Genomic DNA, 14,736 nt, shown 5'->3' with positions numbered 1-14,736 from the left:
TGCCCTCAGGAGGAGGGGACGGGGTCATGCCTGTCATACGTGACTGAGGTTGGCTGTGCTGGGGCAGGGGAAGGCTGCAGGGGGAAAGCAGCAGTTCTCCTGTCCCCACGACGGGGCAGCGATGGCTGTAGCTGCTTGGCGTGTCATTCGCAGCCGCTCTCCTCTCTTCATCAGTCCTAGGAAGACACACATCGAAGGACATGTCACTATCAGTGCTCCCTCTCCGAGCGGGAGGGAAGAAATGAGGAATTAACGGGGCAAAATCCCCTCAACCCGGCACACGTCTGGACTACAGCAGCTTGAATGTGAAATGCCTTCACTGAAATGCAGAGACCCCCAGAAGGAGCGTGTCCCCCCCCCAGTTACCGTGGGGTTCCCCCCGCTTCCTCTCGGGGTGTTCATCAACCTATTGAGACGTACACAAGGCGTCAACTATTATTTAGGAATTTCTTCTTGGATGCTGCTTAACTTGGAACCAGAGGATTCGTTTCAGTGCTCGTTATGACGACAAGTGAACACAAATGAATATTAAGCAGTAAAACGTCACAAAACCGCCCACGTCTCTCAGTTGCCCACGCGTTTGACACCAGCGTACGGCACGATCGCACATGGCTGTCGGATAGGATGCTCCATACAGAGACACCAGCCCAAAACACAGCCACGATGAGTGTTAACCTGGTTCAAAGCTGCTTAAAGCTTACTGAATTCTTTGAATCAGTGCACCGGTTTCAAAACGCGTTTTCAGATGCGTTTTGGGTTCGTGTTTGTACAACGTCGCTGCTTACGCTTAAGCCACTCTTATAGTACTACAAACAAGCGAGTATTTACAGTGGTGCTTGTGTAAAATGGAGAAGAATGAATTTTTTCTTTGCCACACAAAAAAAAAAATTAAAAAAATTAAAAATAAAAGGAAAGGAAATTGCCTTGAGTGTCACAGCCTGTTTCAGTGGGCAGCAAGAGGAAGCCGCCCTGAGGGGGGCTGCTCACACCTCTTCCTTATCCCCAGACGCAGCCGTGGCACCCGCAGGCGAGCAAAGCAGTAGCCAGCCGGCTGCGAAAGACGTAGAGCTACCGCGCGTTTTCATCGCACAGAGCGCCGGGAGAACCGTGTCCTCCTGCTCCTTTGAGACCCAGCCAACACGGCCAGACTTAAGAACACAACAACGATCAGTTCGACAAGATTAAAGAGCGAAATTCCAACCGGCACGATCCCGCTCGGCACCGTCCCCATCGTGGTTGGCGCGGCTGCGCCCAGGTGGCCCACGGCTGCGGCGAGGTGGCCCACGTGGTCCGTGCCGGCGCCCGGCTCCGGCGTCAGTGGCGGTCGTAGGCGGCGGTGGCCGGCGGGGCTGCCCCGCGGGCCGCGGCACTGTAGTAGTATGGGGAGCCTGCAAGAGAAGAGACAGGCGCAAGGAAGACAAAGGTGGAGAGGTGCCAGCCCGCGGCGCGCCGACAAGGGTGGCAGGGAGCTCTCCGGCATGAGCTTGGACTCACAGTAATGAAGGTCAGGTAATTAGAGTAAAAAGTCACACTACAGAATCACAGAATCAATTAGGTTGGAAGAGACTCTGGGATCATCGAGTCCAACCATTGCTGATTCTGCGCGAGAAGGGTGCTAGCACTGCTTTGCCCTTGGTTCCCTTCCTCCACCCCAAACGTTAGTTCCATTTACTTCACAAAAAACGTGAACTACTGTTCAGAATGGAAGGTCTGAACGTCCCAGCCCCAACACATCACCGCACTCTCACTTCTCTGACCAGGGCGACCAAGCTGGTGAAGGGTCTGGAGGGTCTGACCTCCGAGGAACGGCTGAGGGAGCTGGGGGTGTTTAGCCTGGAGAAGAGGAGGCTCAGAGGTGCAGTCTACAACTACCTGAAGGGAGGTTGTAGCAAAGTGGGAGTCGGCCTCTTCTCCCAGGCAACTAGCGATAGGACAAGAGGACACAGCCTCAAGCTTCACCAGGGGAGGGTCAGGTTGGACATTAGGAAGCATTTCTTCTCAGCAAGGGTCATTAGCCATTGGAAGGGGCTGCCCAGGGAGGTGGTGGAGTCACCATCTCTGGAGGGGTTTAAGAAAAGACTGGACATGGCACTTAGTGCCCTGGTCTAGTTGACATGGTGGTGTCAGGGCAACGGTTGGACTCGATGATCCCAGAGGGCTCTTCCAACCTCATTGATTCTGTGATTCTGTGATTTATTTTTCCCCTCATTTTGGGAGGAAGAGGAGGTTGAGCCCCAAAGCATTCAACATATTTCACTCGACTCAACAACAACTCCCCCTTTTCTCAAACTACTTCTATCAGGGAATAACCCCCCGGATTTGCTTAGCTCTGGCAGTAACCTTGGAGCTCCAGAAAGAAATGCCAAGTCTGTGCTACCAGATCTGCTCTGGGATCACAACACTGCACCAGCCTCTGCCTGCCAGGGAAAGTCCTTTGGCATCCAATACATTTGTTGAAGGGAGAAATTGTTTGCAGAAAATATTGGTGACTTTCTCTTTCACAGAATCACAGAATCACGGAGCAATGCCTGGGTCCCAGCAGAGCCGGGTGCTGTGCTTCCCGAGGTTTTGGGGTAAAAGGGTCTTTTTGGGGTCAGGGCCTTCGCTCCCCCTCTCCCTCTTCCTCCAATGCTGTTCCGACTCAGTGCAGCTACCAAAGCCCAATATTTCTCTCACGCTTTCCAAAGGCTTTACGCGTCTCTCAAGTTTGATTTTTCCGGCTTGCCTTTCAGCAGCGAAATCAAAAAAGCTTGTATTTAAAGTGAAAAATGAAAACATCACATCACAAAGCATTCCCTCTCCCTCCCTGTCACCATGCCCCCATCCAGAACAGACTTATCCGTCCTGCTGTCATTTTTTCCTTTCTAATTCACACCACCATCAATTTATTTCTTGACACAGCCATTTCTGGCCCCTACTTGTTCTCTAATCTTTCCACAGAAAACCCACAGAAGAACTGAATCTAATCCTAATTGACCGACTCCCAGCGCTGCCCTTGCAGGACGCCGTGCCAGCACCGGGGCCAGGTCCAGGCGGGAGTGGGGACGCCACCTCAAACGAAAGAGAAGGACCTGGGTGTTCTGGTGGACAACAAGTTCCCCATGAGCCAACAATGTGCCCTTGAGGCCAGGAAGGCCAATGGTGTCCTGGGGTGCGTGAGGAAGAGTGTAGGCAGCAGGTCAAGGGAGGTTCTCCTGCCCCTCTACATGGCCCTGGTGAGACCACACTTGGAGTAACTGAGCAGTTCTGGGCCCCCCAGTTCAAGACAGACCAGGAGCTACTGGAGAGAGTCCAGCGAAGGTGCACGGAGATGGTCAGAGGGCTGGAGCATCTCTGCTACCAGGAGAGGCTGAGGGAGCTGGGGCTGTTCAGCTGGAGAAGAGCAGACTGAGAGGGGATCTTATCAATGCTTACAGATACCTTAGTGGGGGGTGTCAAGAGGAGGGGACCAGACTCTTCTCAGTGGTGCCCAGTGACAGGACAAGGGGCAATGGGCACAAGCTGAAACATGGGAAGTTCCATCTGAATATGAGGAGGAACTTCTTTACTGTGAGGGTGCCAGAGCCCTGGCACAGGCTGCCCAGGGAGAGTGGGGAGTCTCCTTCTCTGGAGATATTCAAAACCCACCTGGACACAACCCTGTGCAACGTGCTCTGGGTGACCCTGCTTGGGCAGGGGTTGGACTGGGTGATCCCCAGAGGCCCCTTCCAACCCTTAACCATTCTGTGATTCTGTGAAACCCGAATGTGACGAGCAAAAATGGTAAAGAATTTATTGTAACAACCCAGCACGAAATTGAATCGTTTTTCTGACCCTACACTGAGCTGACCCCATGCCGACGGTGACACGCTGAGCCCCAGACATGCCACGTGCTCGCTTCCCGTGCGCTTGTGCGTGCCTCCATGTGCATCCCTGCATTGTTTCACTTGCAGGTCGTTCACAGCACAGTGGGGGAAAAAGAAAAAAAAAAAGAAAAAAGATGTCCCTTTCCCCACCACCTCTTCTGGCTTTGAGATGGGGACACCTGCTACAGCCACCGAGCCAGACGCCACGCCAGCGGCCCGGGTCTGCATCCTCTTCCCAGCACATCCCTCGGGAAACTCAGGCTCTGTCCTCACTCTATCCACAGCTGGGGTGGGACTGAGCCACCCCGCGCAGCACAGGCTGTCGTGCTCCTGCCGCAGAGCTGGGTGTGGGTGTCACCAGGGCCGATGACGGGACGGGAGGGCAGGAAGATGCTGCAGTGGGGAACTGGCTTCTTCTGCCCACGCTTCTGCTGACCACCCTCGAGGATGGCAGCTTGGTCACCTCCCCTTGCACAAGGTTCAGGTTGGACCTCGCCAGGGGAGGTTCAGGTTGGACATGAGGAAGCATTTCTTCTCAGCAAGGGCCATTAGCCATTGGAAGGGGCTGCCCAGGGAGGTGGTGGAGTCACCATCTCTGGAGGGGTTTAAGAAAAGCCTGGACAAGGCACTTAGTGCCCTGGTCTAGTTGACATGGTGGTGTCAGGGCAATGGTTGGACTCGATGATCCCAGAGGGCTCTTCCAACCTGATTGATTCTGTGATTCTGTGAATGAGAAGAACGTTGCTACCTGCCCCATGTAACAGCTATGGGGCACGGCAACCCGGCGAGGAGGGAGCGCGGTCACCCGTTCGCATCGGTTCCCGCGCCAGCTGGGGTAGGTGAGGGTGGGTTGCCCGGCGCAGAGTCCTCAGCTCGCTCTGTTCCTGTTCTCTTTATCCCCCCCACCAAATCATTTCTCAACCCAAGCATCCTTTCACCCTGCCACTTCCAAATCACGGCATCTCTCCTCTCAGCTCCTCTTCCACAGGTCTCAGCCTGGCGTGATTGCTGCGGTGCAATTCCTTCCTGCCAGCGCAGGGAATTAATTGAACGTGGGCGCTGCTAAGTGCTTACAGTATTACACTTCCATCTCGGTGAAGGGAGCGGGACTTAGTAAAACAAACTGTGTCAGTCCATGTACCAGCCCTGATTAATTTTGTCAAGGTTTCTGCTTTGAGGCTGATACTGCCAGAGCTTGCTCTCAGGAGAGAATCACTGAACGCGCTCACGTGTACTCCAGAGAAGAGTGGAAGCGTCCTGGATATCGTGTAAATTAACCTCCTCTCTGCCACGGGCGCCCAGGCTCGTCACACGGTGCCTTCTGGGTGCGCAAGGAGACCTGGAGCAGGATTTTTAAGGCTCTACTTGCGCTGAGTGACCGGTGGGGTTCGTGGGCCCCTCGGGAGAAGGGAGCGTGGGATCAGGCTCCCAGGGACAAAGGCAGAGCTGGGGCAGAGGGATCTCTGCAGGGCACAAGAGACGTGTCCGACCCCCACGGCCAAACACAGAGACATCCTCACACAGGTCCCACAGCTGTACCCGGACCTTGCGGTGTCTCCTGGAGCACCAGCCCACTGGCCTTGCTCTCCAGCACGGTGCACCAGGCTGCACTTCCCCACCTAGGCGTTGGGTCACGGACCTTGGCGATGCCCTGTGTGGTGTGACGGTGACTTCTAACAAATGCCTTTCCAAACCGACCACCATTTTGCTGTTGGTGCTTTTCTGACAGAGAGGCTTGAAATGGAACGGGATCCTGAGGTTCAGCTCACCAAGACCTCACTGCCCAGCTCCTACACGGTGCCCATGGGGCGCTCGAGCAGCACAGGGAGGCACAGGCTACCCCAGCTCTCAACCAGTGGCCAGACAAGGGGATTCTCCTCCAGGGAACATCAGCACTCCCAGTTTTGTGGCCTGGAACGGTAAGTTCATGCCTAGGACTTGCTGCAGAACAAAAAAAATTCCCATTTCTTTTTCTTTTTGATGCATCAAAACTTCCAGTCTCCTAACTCCAAACCAGTGTGTCATTGCAAAGTAATACATCATCTGTGCAGTGACTGAGTTTGTGTTTACTGAAATGAAAGATTTTGAAAATATCAAAACAAAGTGTTTCGAAGAGGATAAAAACAAGGAGGCCAAGACTGTACATAACAACTCCCACCAGCAAAAAAATCACAGAATCACAGAGTCATAGAATGGTTTGGGTTGGAAGGGACCTTAAAGATCATCTAGTTCCAACCCCCTGCCACAGGCAGGGACACCTTCCACCAGACGACAGAATCACAGAATCATAAAATCAATCAGGTTGGAAGAGCCCTCTGGGATCATCGAGTCCAACCATTGCCCTGACACCACCATGGCAACTAGACCAGGGCACTAAGTGCCATGTCCAGGCTTTTCTTAAACACATCCAGAGATGGTGACTCCACCACCTCCCTGGGCAGCCCCTTCCAATGGCTAATGACCCTTGCTGAGAAGAAATGCTTCCTAATGTCCAACCTGACCCTCCCCTGGCCAAGCTTGAGGCTGTGTCCTCTTGTCCTATCGCTGGTTGCCTGGGAGAAGAGGCCGACTCCCACCCCACTACAACCTTCCTTCAGGTAGTTGTAGACTGCAATAAGGTCACCTCTGAGCCTCCTCTTCTCCAGGCTCCATCCCTGCGGGCAGCGTGGAGCTCTGGGCTGGCTCCGGTGCGGCTCTGGTGCAGCTCTGGGCTAGCTCTGGTGCTGCTCCGGTGCCCATGTCCTCTCCCATGGAGGTGTGCACCTTCAGGCAGGAGCACGGTGCGCATCCCAGGAGCCTCGCAAGAAGCCCCCTTTCCACGGGGAAGGGCCGCCTTGGGGCTGGGTTTTCATTTATTTTTAATATCATGCCAGTTTCTTCACCAGTTTTTGCAAGCAAAGTTTAAAAAGCCACCCAAAGCCTGGCTCCCCAGGCCCGTCCTCGCAGAGGAGCTTTGCTAGAGCAGCTCTCCCGCAGCCAAAGGAGCGGCCAAAGCATCTTCCCCACACGGCCAAGCCCAAACCCCGCAGGCACGGCCGGCTGTGGCCATGGAAACTGCTGGTTGAAGCGCAGGGACTCCCCCGGCTTTGCCCGCCCGTATCAGCTGGAGACCTGTCTGCTGATTGATGGTGGAAGCACTAACAAACCCTTAAACGTGGCACGGCGAATCGCGGCGTTACCGCGGCACCATGGCACGGGAGGCGGAGGCTACCTATTGCTCCCCGAGGATTTGTTTAAGGACAAGAGCCATGATGAATACAGCCTGGGTGGCTCAATTACATGGGGACTCAATTATTTAAAACAAAGAAACCGGGTGGAAAAAAAAAGTATGGCAAAAATTCAGGATTATTTCGCTGCTGGAGGTCACATATAACAGCCCTGTCATCCATAAATCTGGAAATCTCTAAGGCATGCTACTCCTGCGTTGAGAGATGACAATTAATTGGTATTTTACTTACCTCATCCATGCAAATTATGCAGGGAAAAATTCTAATTACTGCATGCTACATGTATATAAGGTCAAAGTGGGCCAGCTTTTGACAGTGGTGTAAAATGGATTATGTTTATCCTTCACATGAGGGCCATGATCCTGCGTGAGCCCCCGCACTGGGGACAGCAACTTACCCAGGAGTCCCGGGTTGGGGAACCTCCAGGAGTCGTTGTACGTGGAGTATTGCGGGTGGCTGTAGGGGCTCCCAGAAAACTCGCTCCCTAAGTCAGAGAGAAAGAGACAAAACAAAAGATCATTTGATTTGAGACCGCGGTTACCGCTGTGGGGAAGGGAGCTACTCAGCGTGCTGTGCTCCAATGATGGCCCTAGTAAAAGCCCTGCTGCCCGCCCTCTGAGGAGGGGCAATATGGGTGGGTGAGTTACTAAATAGAATCATAGAATCATAGAATCATAGAACGGTTTGGGTTGGAAGGGACCTTAACGACTACCTAGTTCCAACCCCCCTGCCGCAGGCAGGGACACCTTCCACCAGACCAGGTTGCTCCAAGCCCCATCCAACCTGGCCTTGAACACTGCCAGGGAGGGGGCAGCCACAGCTTCTCTGGGCAACCTGGGCCAGGGTCTCACCACCCTCACAGCAAAGGATTTCCTCCTGTGGTAAGTGGGTGTAGCCGCCTTTGACGCGTCCTTTGCAGCCCAGGCCTGCTGAGCTGGTGGGATTTTCTCAGGCAGACGGTGCTGCAGGAGCAAGAGAGCGAGGAGGGATGGAGAGGACCCTGGGACACACGGACAGGGCTGGTCCTGCAGCACAGAATCACAGAATCAATCAGGTTGGAAGAGCCCTCTGGGATCATCGAGTCCAACCATTGCCCTGACACCACCATGGCAACTAGACCAGGGCACTAAGGGCCATGTCCAGGCTTTTCTTAAACCCCTCCAGAGATGGTGACTCCACCACCTCCCTGGGCAGCCCCTTCCAATGGCTAATAACCCTTTCTGAGAAGAAATGCTTCCTAATGTCCAACCTGAACCTCCCCTGGCCAAGCTTGAGGCTGTGTCGTCTTGTCCTATCGCTAGTTGCCCGGGAGAAGAGGCCAACTCCCACTGCATTACAACTGCCCTTCAGGTAGTTGTAGGGCAAGAAACACAATTTGAGGACAGGGCTGCTCAGACAGGCTCTCTGCTGTCAGGAGAATATTAACCAGCTAATCTAGATACCGGGTACCCTTCCGGGCTCTCCAGGAGAACATGGTCTTGGTCCCAGACAGCCGTCCATCACTGCATCCCAAGGACAGGGACGCTCGCATCAGTTTCGGGTGGCTTCGAAGCCCTCCAGACAAAGGCACAAAAAAAGGATCAAAGAGTTATTGCTATTTATCTCCTCACCAGCTCCCGCTCTCCCCATCTGTTTGTTCTCTTCACATGTCAGCTCCTGTTTCATACTTCAGCTGCAAGCTCTTCAGGACAGAGCCTTGCACCATGGGGCTCCGACCCTGGGCAGGGCAACCTGGCTCCACCACCATGCAAACACCAACACCGCTGCTGATTTATTGGGAAATCTTCCACGAATGACAGTTCCCCCCTCTCCTCCTCTCTTTCTTCCTCCTCTCCTCTCCCTCTCTCACACACAAATATATGCACACCCAACGCGGCGCGGCAGGAGAAGGAGTAGGCAAGAGGAGGAGAGAGCTGCGAGGCTGCAGCAGAAGATGCTCGCTGTGACCTTCACCTGTCCTGGTCCTCAGCGCTGGTGCAGCCCCCACCCCAAACACAGCCTTTCCCCCAGCGGAGCAGCAGACCCCTGCCGCCGCACCTCCAGCTCCCGGGGCTCAACACCCCCAAACCGGCTCAACCCACAGACCTGCCCTGGGGATGACGACCGGGTCCCCAGGCCCACGAGTGGCCTCCTCGCTCAGGTTCTGGCGGGTTGCTGACCCACTGGCCCCAGGACGATGCTCTGGCCGAGGCATCGCAACCCCCGGTGAAGTACATCGTTAGCACGTCTCCTCTCCGCTGCCCGTCCTGGAGGAGAGATGACTTCAGTAGGTGGAGGTTACCCCCATCACAGTGCTCACTCTAAAACAGTGGGGCATGGTGAAGACGGTGAAGCCAGAAGAGATGTCAGGAGCCACCCGAGGTACCGGGGACACTTGGCAAAGGTGTCCCCGCTGCCGCCCACCAGCCAGGGAGCAAGCTCCCTCTGGCAGGACACCGCGGCTCCTCTCTGGTCCCTTCTTCTGCCTCCCCACCCGAGGCTGGCTGCCCACCCAGAGCCCTCTATGGTGCGATCCTTCCCAGCCCGTGAAGGCTCACAACCAGGTCCTCCTCCCAGCGTGTGCCACAGAAAATCCCCTTCATCCTGGGGGTGCCTCTTCTATGGGGGGGGGCTCGCACACCGCCTGTCCCAACGGCGTCACCTCTTCGTTTGCACGGGGCAGCGAGAAACGCAGAGATTTAGCCCAGGACAGCTGCACTGCCTGACCGACACGGCACGTGAGAGACAACGGGAGCAAGTCCCGCTGCCACATCCCCCCCTGGAGCTGCAGTGCACGGACAGAGGGACGGGGCAGACGGGACAGGAGGACGGACCCCGATCCCCGCTGCGGGCTGTACCCCTCTGGGGACAGGACCAACCCCTCGTTCCCAGCTGTCCCACCGCTCTCCCTGCCTCCCCTTTGCACCCGCCGCCCCCCTCTCCCGTCCTCCACGGCCACACCGACCCGATCCGTCCTGCACCGACGCCGGGCAGGGGCAGAGCTCCCCCAGTGCCCACCAGCGCTGCGCAGGGCTGACATCTCATTGTTCCATCCTCTCCCGCCTCGCTCTCCTCCCCCACCATCCCCGCACTCGCACACAGACACTCATCGTGGGCCCTCTCTGGGGGATGCTCCGGTGCCTGTCAGGCTGAGGCTTCCAATTCTCTGTTTTTTATGCCTCAGTGGTCAGGGTGTCAAGCTCCTGCAGTACAGACCAGCCAGGAGCTCGAGGAGTCACTGAGCACCATCAGCTCGGTGACAGTGTTGCTTGCTTCTTAACATACTCTGCATATCCATCAGCCTTGCAGGGGGAAAAAAAAGAGAGAGAGAAGGGGGGGTCAGGAAGGAAAATGAGAGAAAAGAAATACGAGAGAGGGGAGGGGAAAAGGAGAAGTGTGGGGGGGAAAGTCTTGAGCTCTGCTGCTACCATCGCAGCACCGGGGCAGACAAATGGTACAGCCACAAGCGAAGCGGAGCCAGACGAACGAACGCCGTGTGAACGCCTCGTGACTTCCACCAGATATTCCCAGTCCGTCAGCTACACTTCTTGACAGCGCCGCTCAGCAACCAGCCCTCTCCCCACCCAAAAACACAACGGATCAGCTGCCCGGGGACCGCACACGTGTCGCACACGCGTGCGTGGTGCTGCCAGGAGGGGGTGGGACGGCAAGCCCCCCTCCTCAGCCACTCTGGCGTCACCAAGACACAAAGACACCAAACGAAGGGGCTTCTGCCGGAGTGAGCCCACCTCTCGCTGCAGACCTGACCCCACGCTGCCACTATGCATCCGTAGCCCGAAAGGGGTCAGAGCCCCCCATCGTCACCAGAGGCAGAGGGGCGGGGGACTGGCAGCATCCCAGTAACATCCCTTGTAGCAGCAGCGATGCCCTCTGCCCCAAGACGGCGGGACGGACACACAGCCTCCTGCCCACAGGGTGAGCCCCAGGGACAGACCCTGATGGTGGTGGATGGACCCGCTGCTGCGGGCAAAGCAGCGTTATCCGTTCTGCAGCGTTTTCCCTGGGGATTATAAGCTCACGGTTACCAGCCTGTTTGACTGTAAAGCTTCCTGCAGGTTTCCTTTGTGATGTGCAGAAAAACAGAAAAGCATGAGCTCAAAAACCTCAGGAACCATGAGCTGAAGACAGAATCACACAATCAATGAGGTTGGAAGAGCCCTCTGGGATCATCGAGTTCAACCATTGCCCTGACACCACCATGGCAACTAGACCAGGGCACTAAGTGCCATGTCCAGGCTTTTCTTAAACACATCCAGAGATGGTGACTCCACCACCTCCCTGGGCAGCCCCTTCCAATGGCTAATGACCCTTCCTGAGAAGAAATGCTTCCTAATGTCCAACCTGAACCTCCCCTGGCCAAGCTTGAGGCTGTGTCCTCTTGTCCTATTGCTGGTTGCCTGGGAGAAGAGGCTGACTCCCACTTCACTACAACCTCCCTTCAGGTAGTTGTAGACTGCACTAAGGTCACCTCGGAGCCTCCTCTTCTCCAGGCTAAACACCCCCAGCTCCCTCAGCCGTTCCTCGGAGGTCAGACCCTCCAGACCCTCCACCAGCTTGGTCGCCCTCCTCTGGACTCGCTCCAACACCTCAACATCTTTCTTGAAGTGGTCTTGAAATGAAGACCACTCTTCATTTCACGGTGTCTTTCAAACTGCCACGGCTTTAGAGAACTGCCCTTGCAGGGGAGGATGCAGGCACCTCTGTGCACCGGTGCCGGCCTCAGGAGGGTGCTGGGAACCCTCCTCCCCGGCCAAAAGGCAGGAGGATGGGCAGAGGGCAAAAGGGACGGCAGAGCTGTGCGACAGCTGGCTGCGCAGTGGGACAGACACAGAGCCAAACTCCGCCAGCTCTGGACCTTGGCAGGCGGGAGGGGGGTGCAAATTATTTGCCATCTGATTTTTTTAAACATGGATGCTGTAGCCACAGAGTAATGTAAGTTGTATGGGGCCCTTGCAGGTTATCTGCTCCAAACCCCTGCTCAAAGCAGGGCCAGCTTTGACGTAGGCCATGTCCAGCCAGGGTGTACAAGTCTCCCAGGATGGAGATTTCACATCTTCCTTGGGCCCCTGATCCACAGCCTGGCCGCTGTCACGGCACTACCACTACTCACTGCACAAAGCACCTGCCTGTGGTCCCATCAGGTAACACCACAGTTATGAATTTGTCCTTCAGCCTTGTCTTCTTAGGGCCACCTGGCACTTAACACCAGCAGAAACCAGCAGCCTAGTCAAACACCAGCCATGCTTGTTGCCCAGCTGCTGGCACCTTTGGATTGAAACGCAAAATTTGAAAAAATACTTGACAAAGAAGTTTTGTGTGTCACTTCCATGTTCAACATATCGCTCCAGTCCCCAGAGTCTCAGAAGACCCCACGATTCAGAAGCTCTACAGCCAGTACAGCTCAGCCAGAGTCAGCTGCATGGCTGCTGTGCCATCCCTCCTGCCGGACTCATCCCAGCCGCTGGTTTTGTCCATTAGCTGGGTCCTTCTGCCATCCGAGCTCCAGGTTTAGGACAGCATCTCATTTAGCCCTTCGCTTTGGCAGAAAATTCAAACCAACCAGGAGAAACGGTGTTCGCTAAATGCAGCTGCGTCTGGGACAAGAGTGGGAGGTTGTGGGACAAAAACCAGAGTCACAGAATCACAGAATCAATCAGGTTGGAAGAGATCTCAGGGATCATTGAGTCCAACCGTTGCCCTGACACCACCATGTCAATTAGACCAGGGCACTAAGTGCCATGTCCAGGCTTTTCTTAAACCCCTCCAGAGATGGTGACTCCACCACCTCCCTGGGCAGCCCCTTCCAATGGCTAATGACCCTTTCTGAAAAGAAATTCTTCCTAATGTCCAACCTGAACCTCCCCTGGCCAAGCTTGAGGCTGTGTCTTCTTGTCCTATCGCTAGTTGCCCGGGAGAAGAGGCCAGCTCCCACTTCACTACAACTTCCCTTCAGGTAGTCTGGCCAGGAACAGCAACACTGTGCCCATTCCTCGTTGGGGTCCAGGGTAAATTCAAAAATAACCTGCTGTACTTGTCCCAAAGTTGAGCCCCTGTAGATGAACCCCTCTCCCTCTCCACGCCGACCTCCCAGCAGCGTCTCTACCTTCCCCTTGTGGCAAAGGACCTTACTGTAACTTCTTAAAATTAACATTCTCATGGCTTTTATTAGTTTTCTATCGTTTTCTTTTGTGGAAGTAATCACATGGATCATAAATTTCTTCAGCAAATTCCAATAACAATCACTACCCCGGCAGCTGAGATAAGCTCGACCGTGCAGGGAGCAGGGCTGAACGGAAGTCCTGCGTGCGACAGGGTCAGGCACCGCCTGCGTGGGAGGTGGATATAAACCACGGGACAGCAGCAGAAGAGGCTTCTTGCCATACGCCAGCACTGCCCGAGAGATTTTGGCAGATCACACCAAGCTGGGTGGGAGCGTCGATCTGCTGGAGGGTAGGAAGGCCCTACAGAGGGATCTGGACAGGTTGGATAGATGGGCCGCGACCAACGGCGTGAGGTTCAACAAGAACAAGTGCCGGGTCTGACACTTGGGCCACAACAACCCCACACACTTCAAGAGAGATGTTGAGGTGTTGGAGCGAGTCCAGAGGAGGGCGACCAAGCTGGTGAAGGGTCTGGAGGGTCTGACCTCCGAGGAACGGCTGAGGGAGCTGGGGGTGTTTAGCCTGGAGAAGAGGAGGCTCAGAGGTGACCTTAGTGCAGTCTACAACTACCTGAAGGGACGGTGTAGCGGACAGTCGGCCTCTTCTCCCAGGCAACTAGTGGCAGGACAAGAGGACACAGCCCCAAGCTTAATTTTAATTTAAAAAAAAAATCAGATGTTTTCCAAACAAATATTTTCTTTTCCTTTTAAATTCAGAGAGATGTTAAGTTTTCAAATTGGGTGCAGTGAGGTTAAAAGAAAAAAATAATCCAAAAATCTCAGCTGGAAAAGAAACTGTAGCTTTTAATGGAAGAATTTTTCATTTGGTCCAAAGTAATTTTTATTGCTGGTTTTTGTTTTGACTGAAACTTGGACTTTCTTCCCATTTTAGCATTCATTAGCGAACAAGAGAACCAGTGATTTATACTGCTCTAATCTGTAAAAATCAGCTGTATTTAACCCAGGGGACTAGAAACCCAGGGCACGCCACGGGCTGACCACCAGTAATCTGCCAGGTCTTCTCCTGGTCCCTCGTGTTTTCTTCGTCCACAGAAGTCCCGTGGGACGGGAGGAGGCTCTGCACCACGCGCCAGCCCCGGAATCGCTGGTTTGTGCTTGGAAGGAGCTTTAATGAAAAAGAAACGTTTCCCAAGGGGACTGAAAAAAATGTCGTTTTGGAAAAACCTCTTCAGTGAGCAGTTCTGAAAGAAGAAAGCGGCTTTTCATAACGCCTGGGAGCCTCTGCATCGAAATGGGGAGCTGCTCCCGGCCTCCGGACCCTCGCTCGCCAGCAATTCATCCATTCCCACAGGAAAGAAGTGGATAAAGTGCTAACTAATGGAAAAGGGGAAATGTTTTCTGCACAATTGATGTTCTTCTTTCTTCGAGGATGAAATAGAAAGCGACGGATTTCACCAGAAGAACAGCCCTCACAAATGATTTCCAAGTAAAACTTCTTTACACAGAACAAAATCCTCACTTCTTGATTAGATGATCTCCAGAG

At 54.5% G+C, this 14,736-nt stretch overlaps 1 protein-coding gene across 7 annotated transcripts in view; it reads right to left on the bottom strand.

Moving 5' to 3' along the window:
* Positions 1-1,314: 1,314 nt before the first annotated feature.
* PAX5 (paired box 5) overlaps positions 1,315-14,736 on the bottom strand; it is a 111,419-nt gene continuing 97,997 nt past the window's right edge. For all 7 annotated transcript variants that reach the window (XM_068420146.1, XM_068420148.1, XM_068420151.1 and 4 more), the window contains 2 exons: positions 7,470-7,556; positions 1,315-1,388 (listed from right to left, as the gene is read on the bottom strand). In XM_068420146.1, coding sequence (XP_068276247.1) covers positions 1,315-1,388; positions 7,470-7,556 — 161 coding nt within the window. The remainder of the gene's footprint in view (positions 1,389-7,469; positions 7,557-14,736) is intronic.

This window comes from Nyctibius grandis, chromosome 30, assembly GCF_013368605.1.
Source record: "Nyctibius grandis isolate bNycGra1 chromosome 30, bNycGra1.pri, whole genome shotgun sequence".
Taxonomy (NCBI): domain Eukaryota; kingdom Metazoa; phylum Chordata; class Aves; order Nyctibiiformes; family Nyctibiidae; genus Nyctibius; species Nyctibius grandis.
Note: the sequence above shows the minus strand (reverse complement) of the source record. Positions and strands in the feature narration are given on the sequence as shown.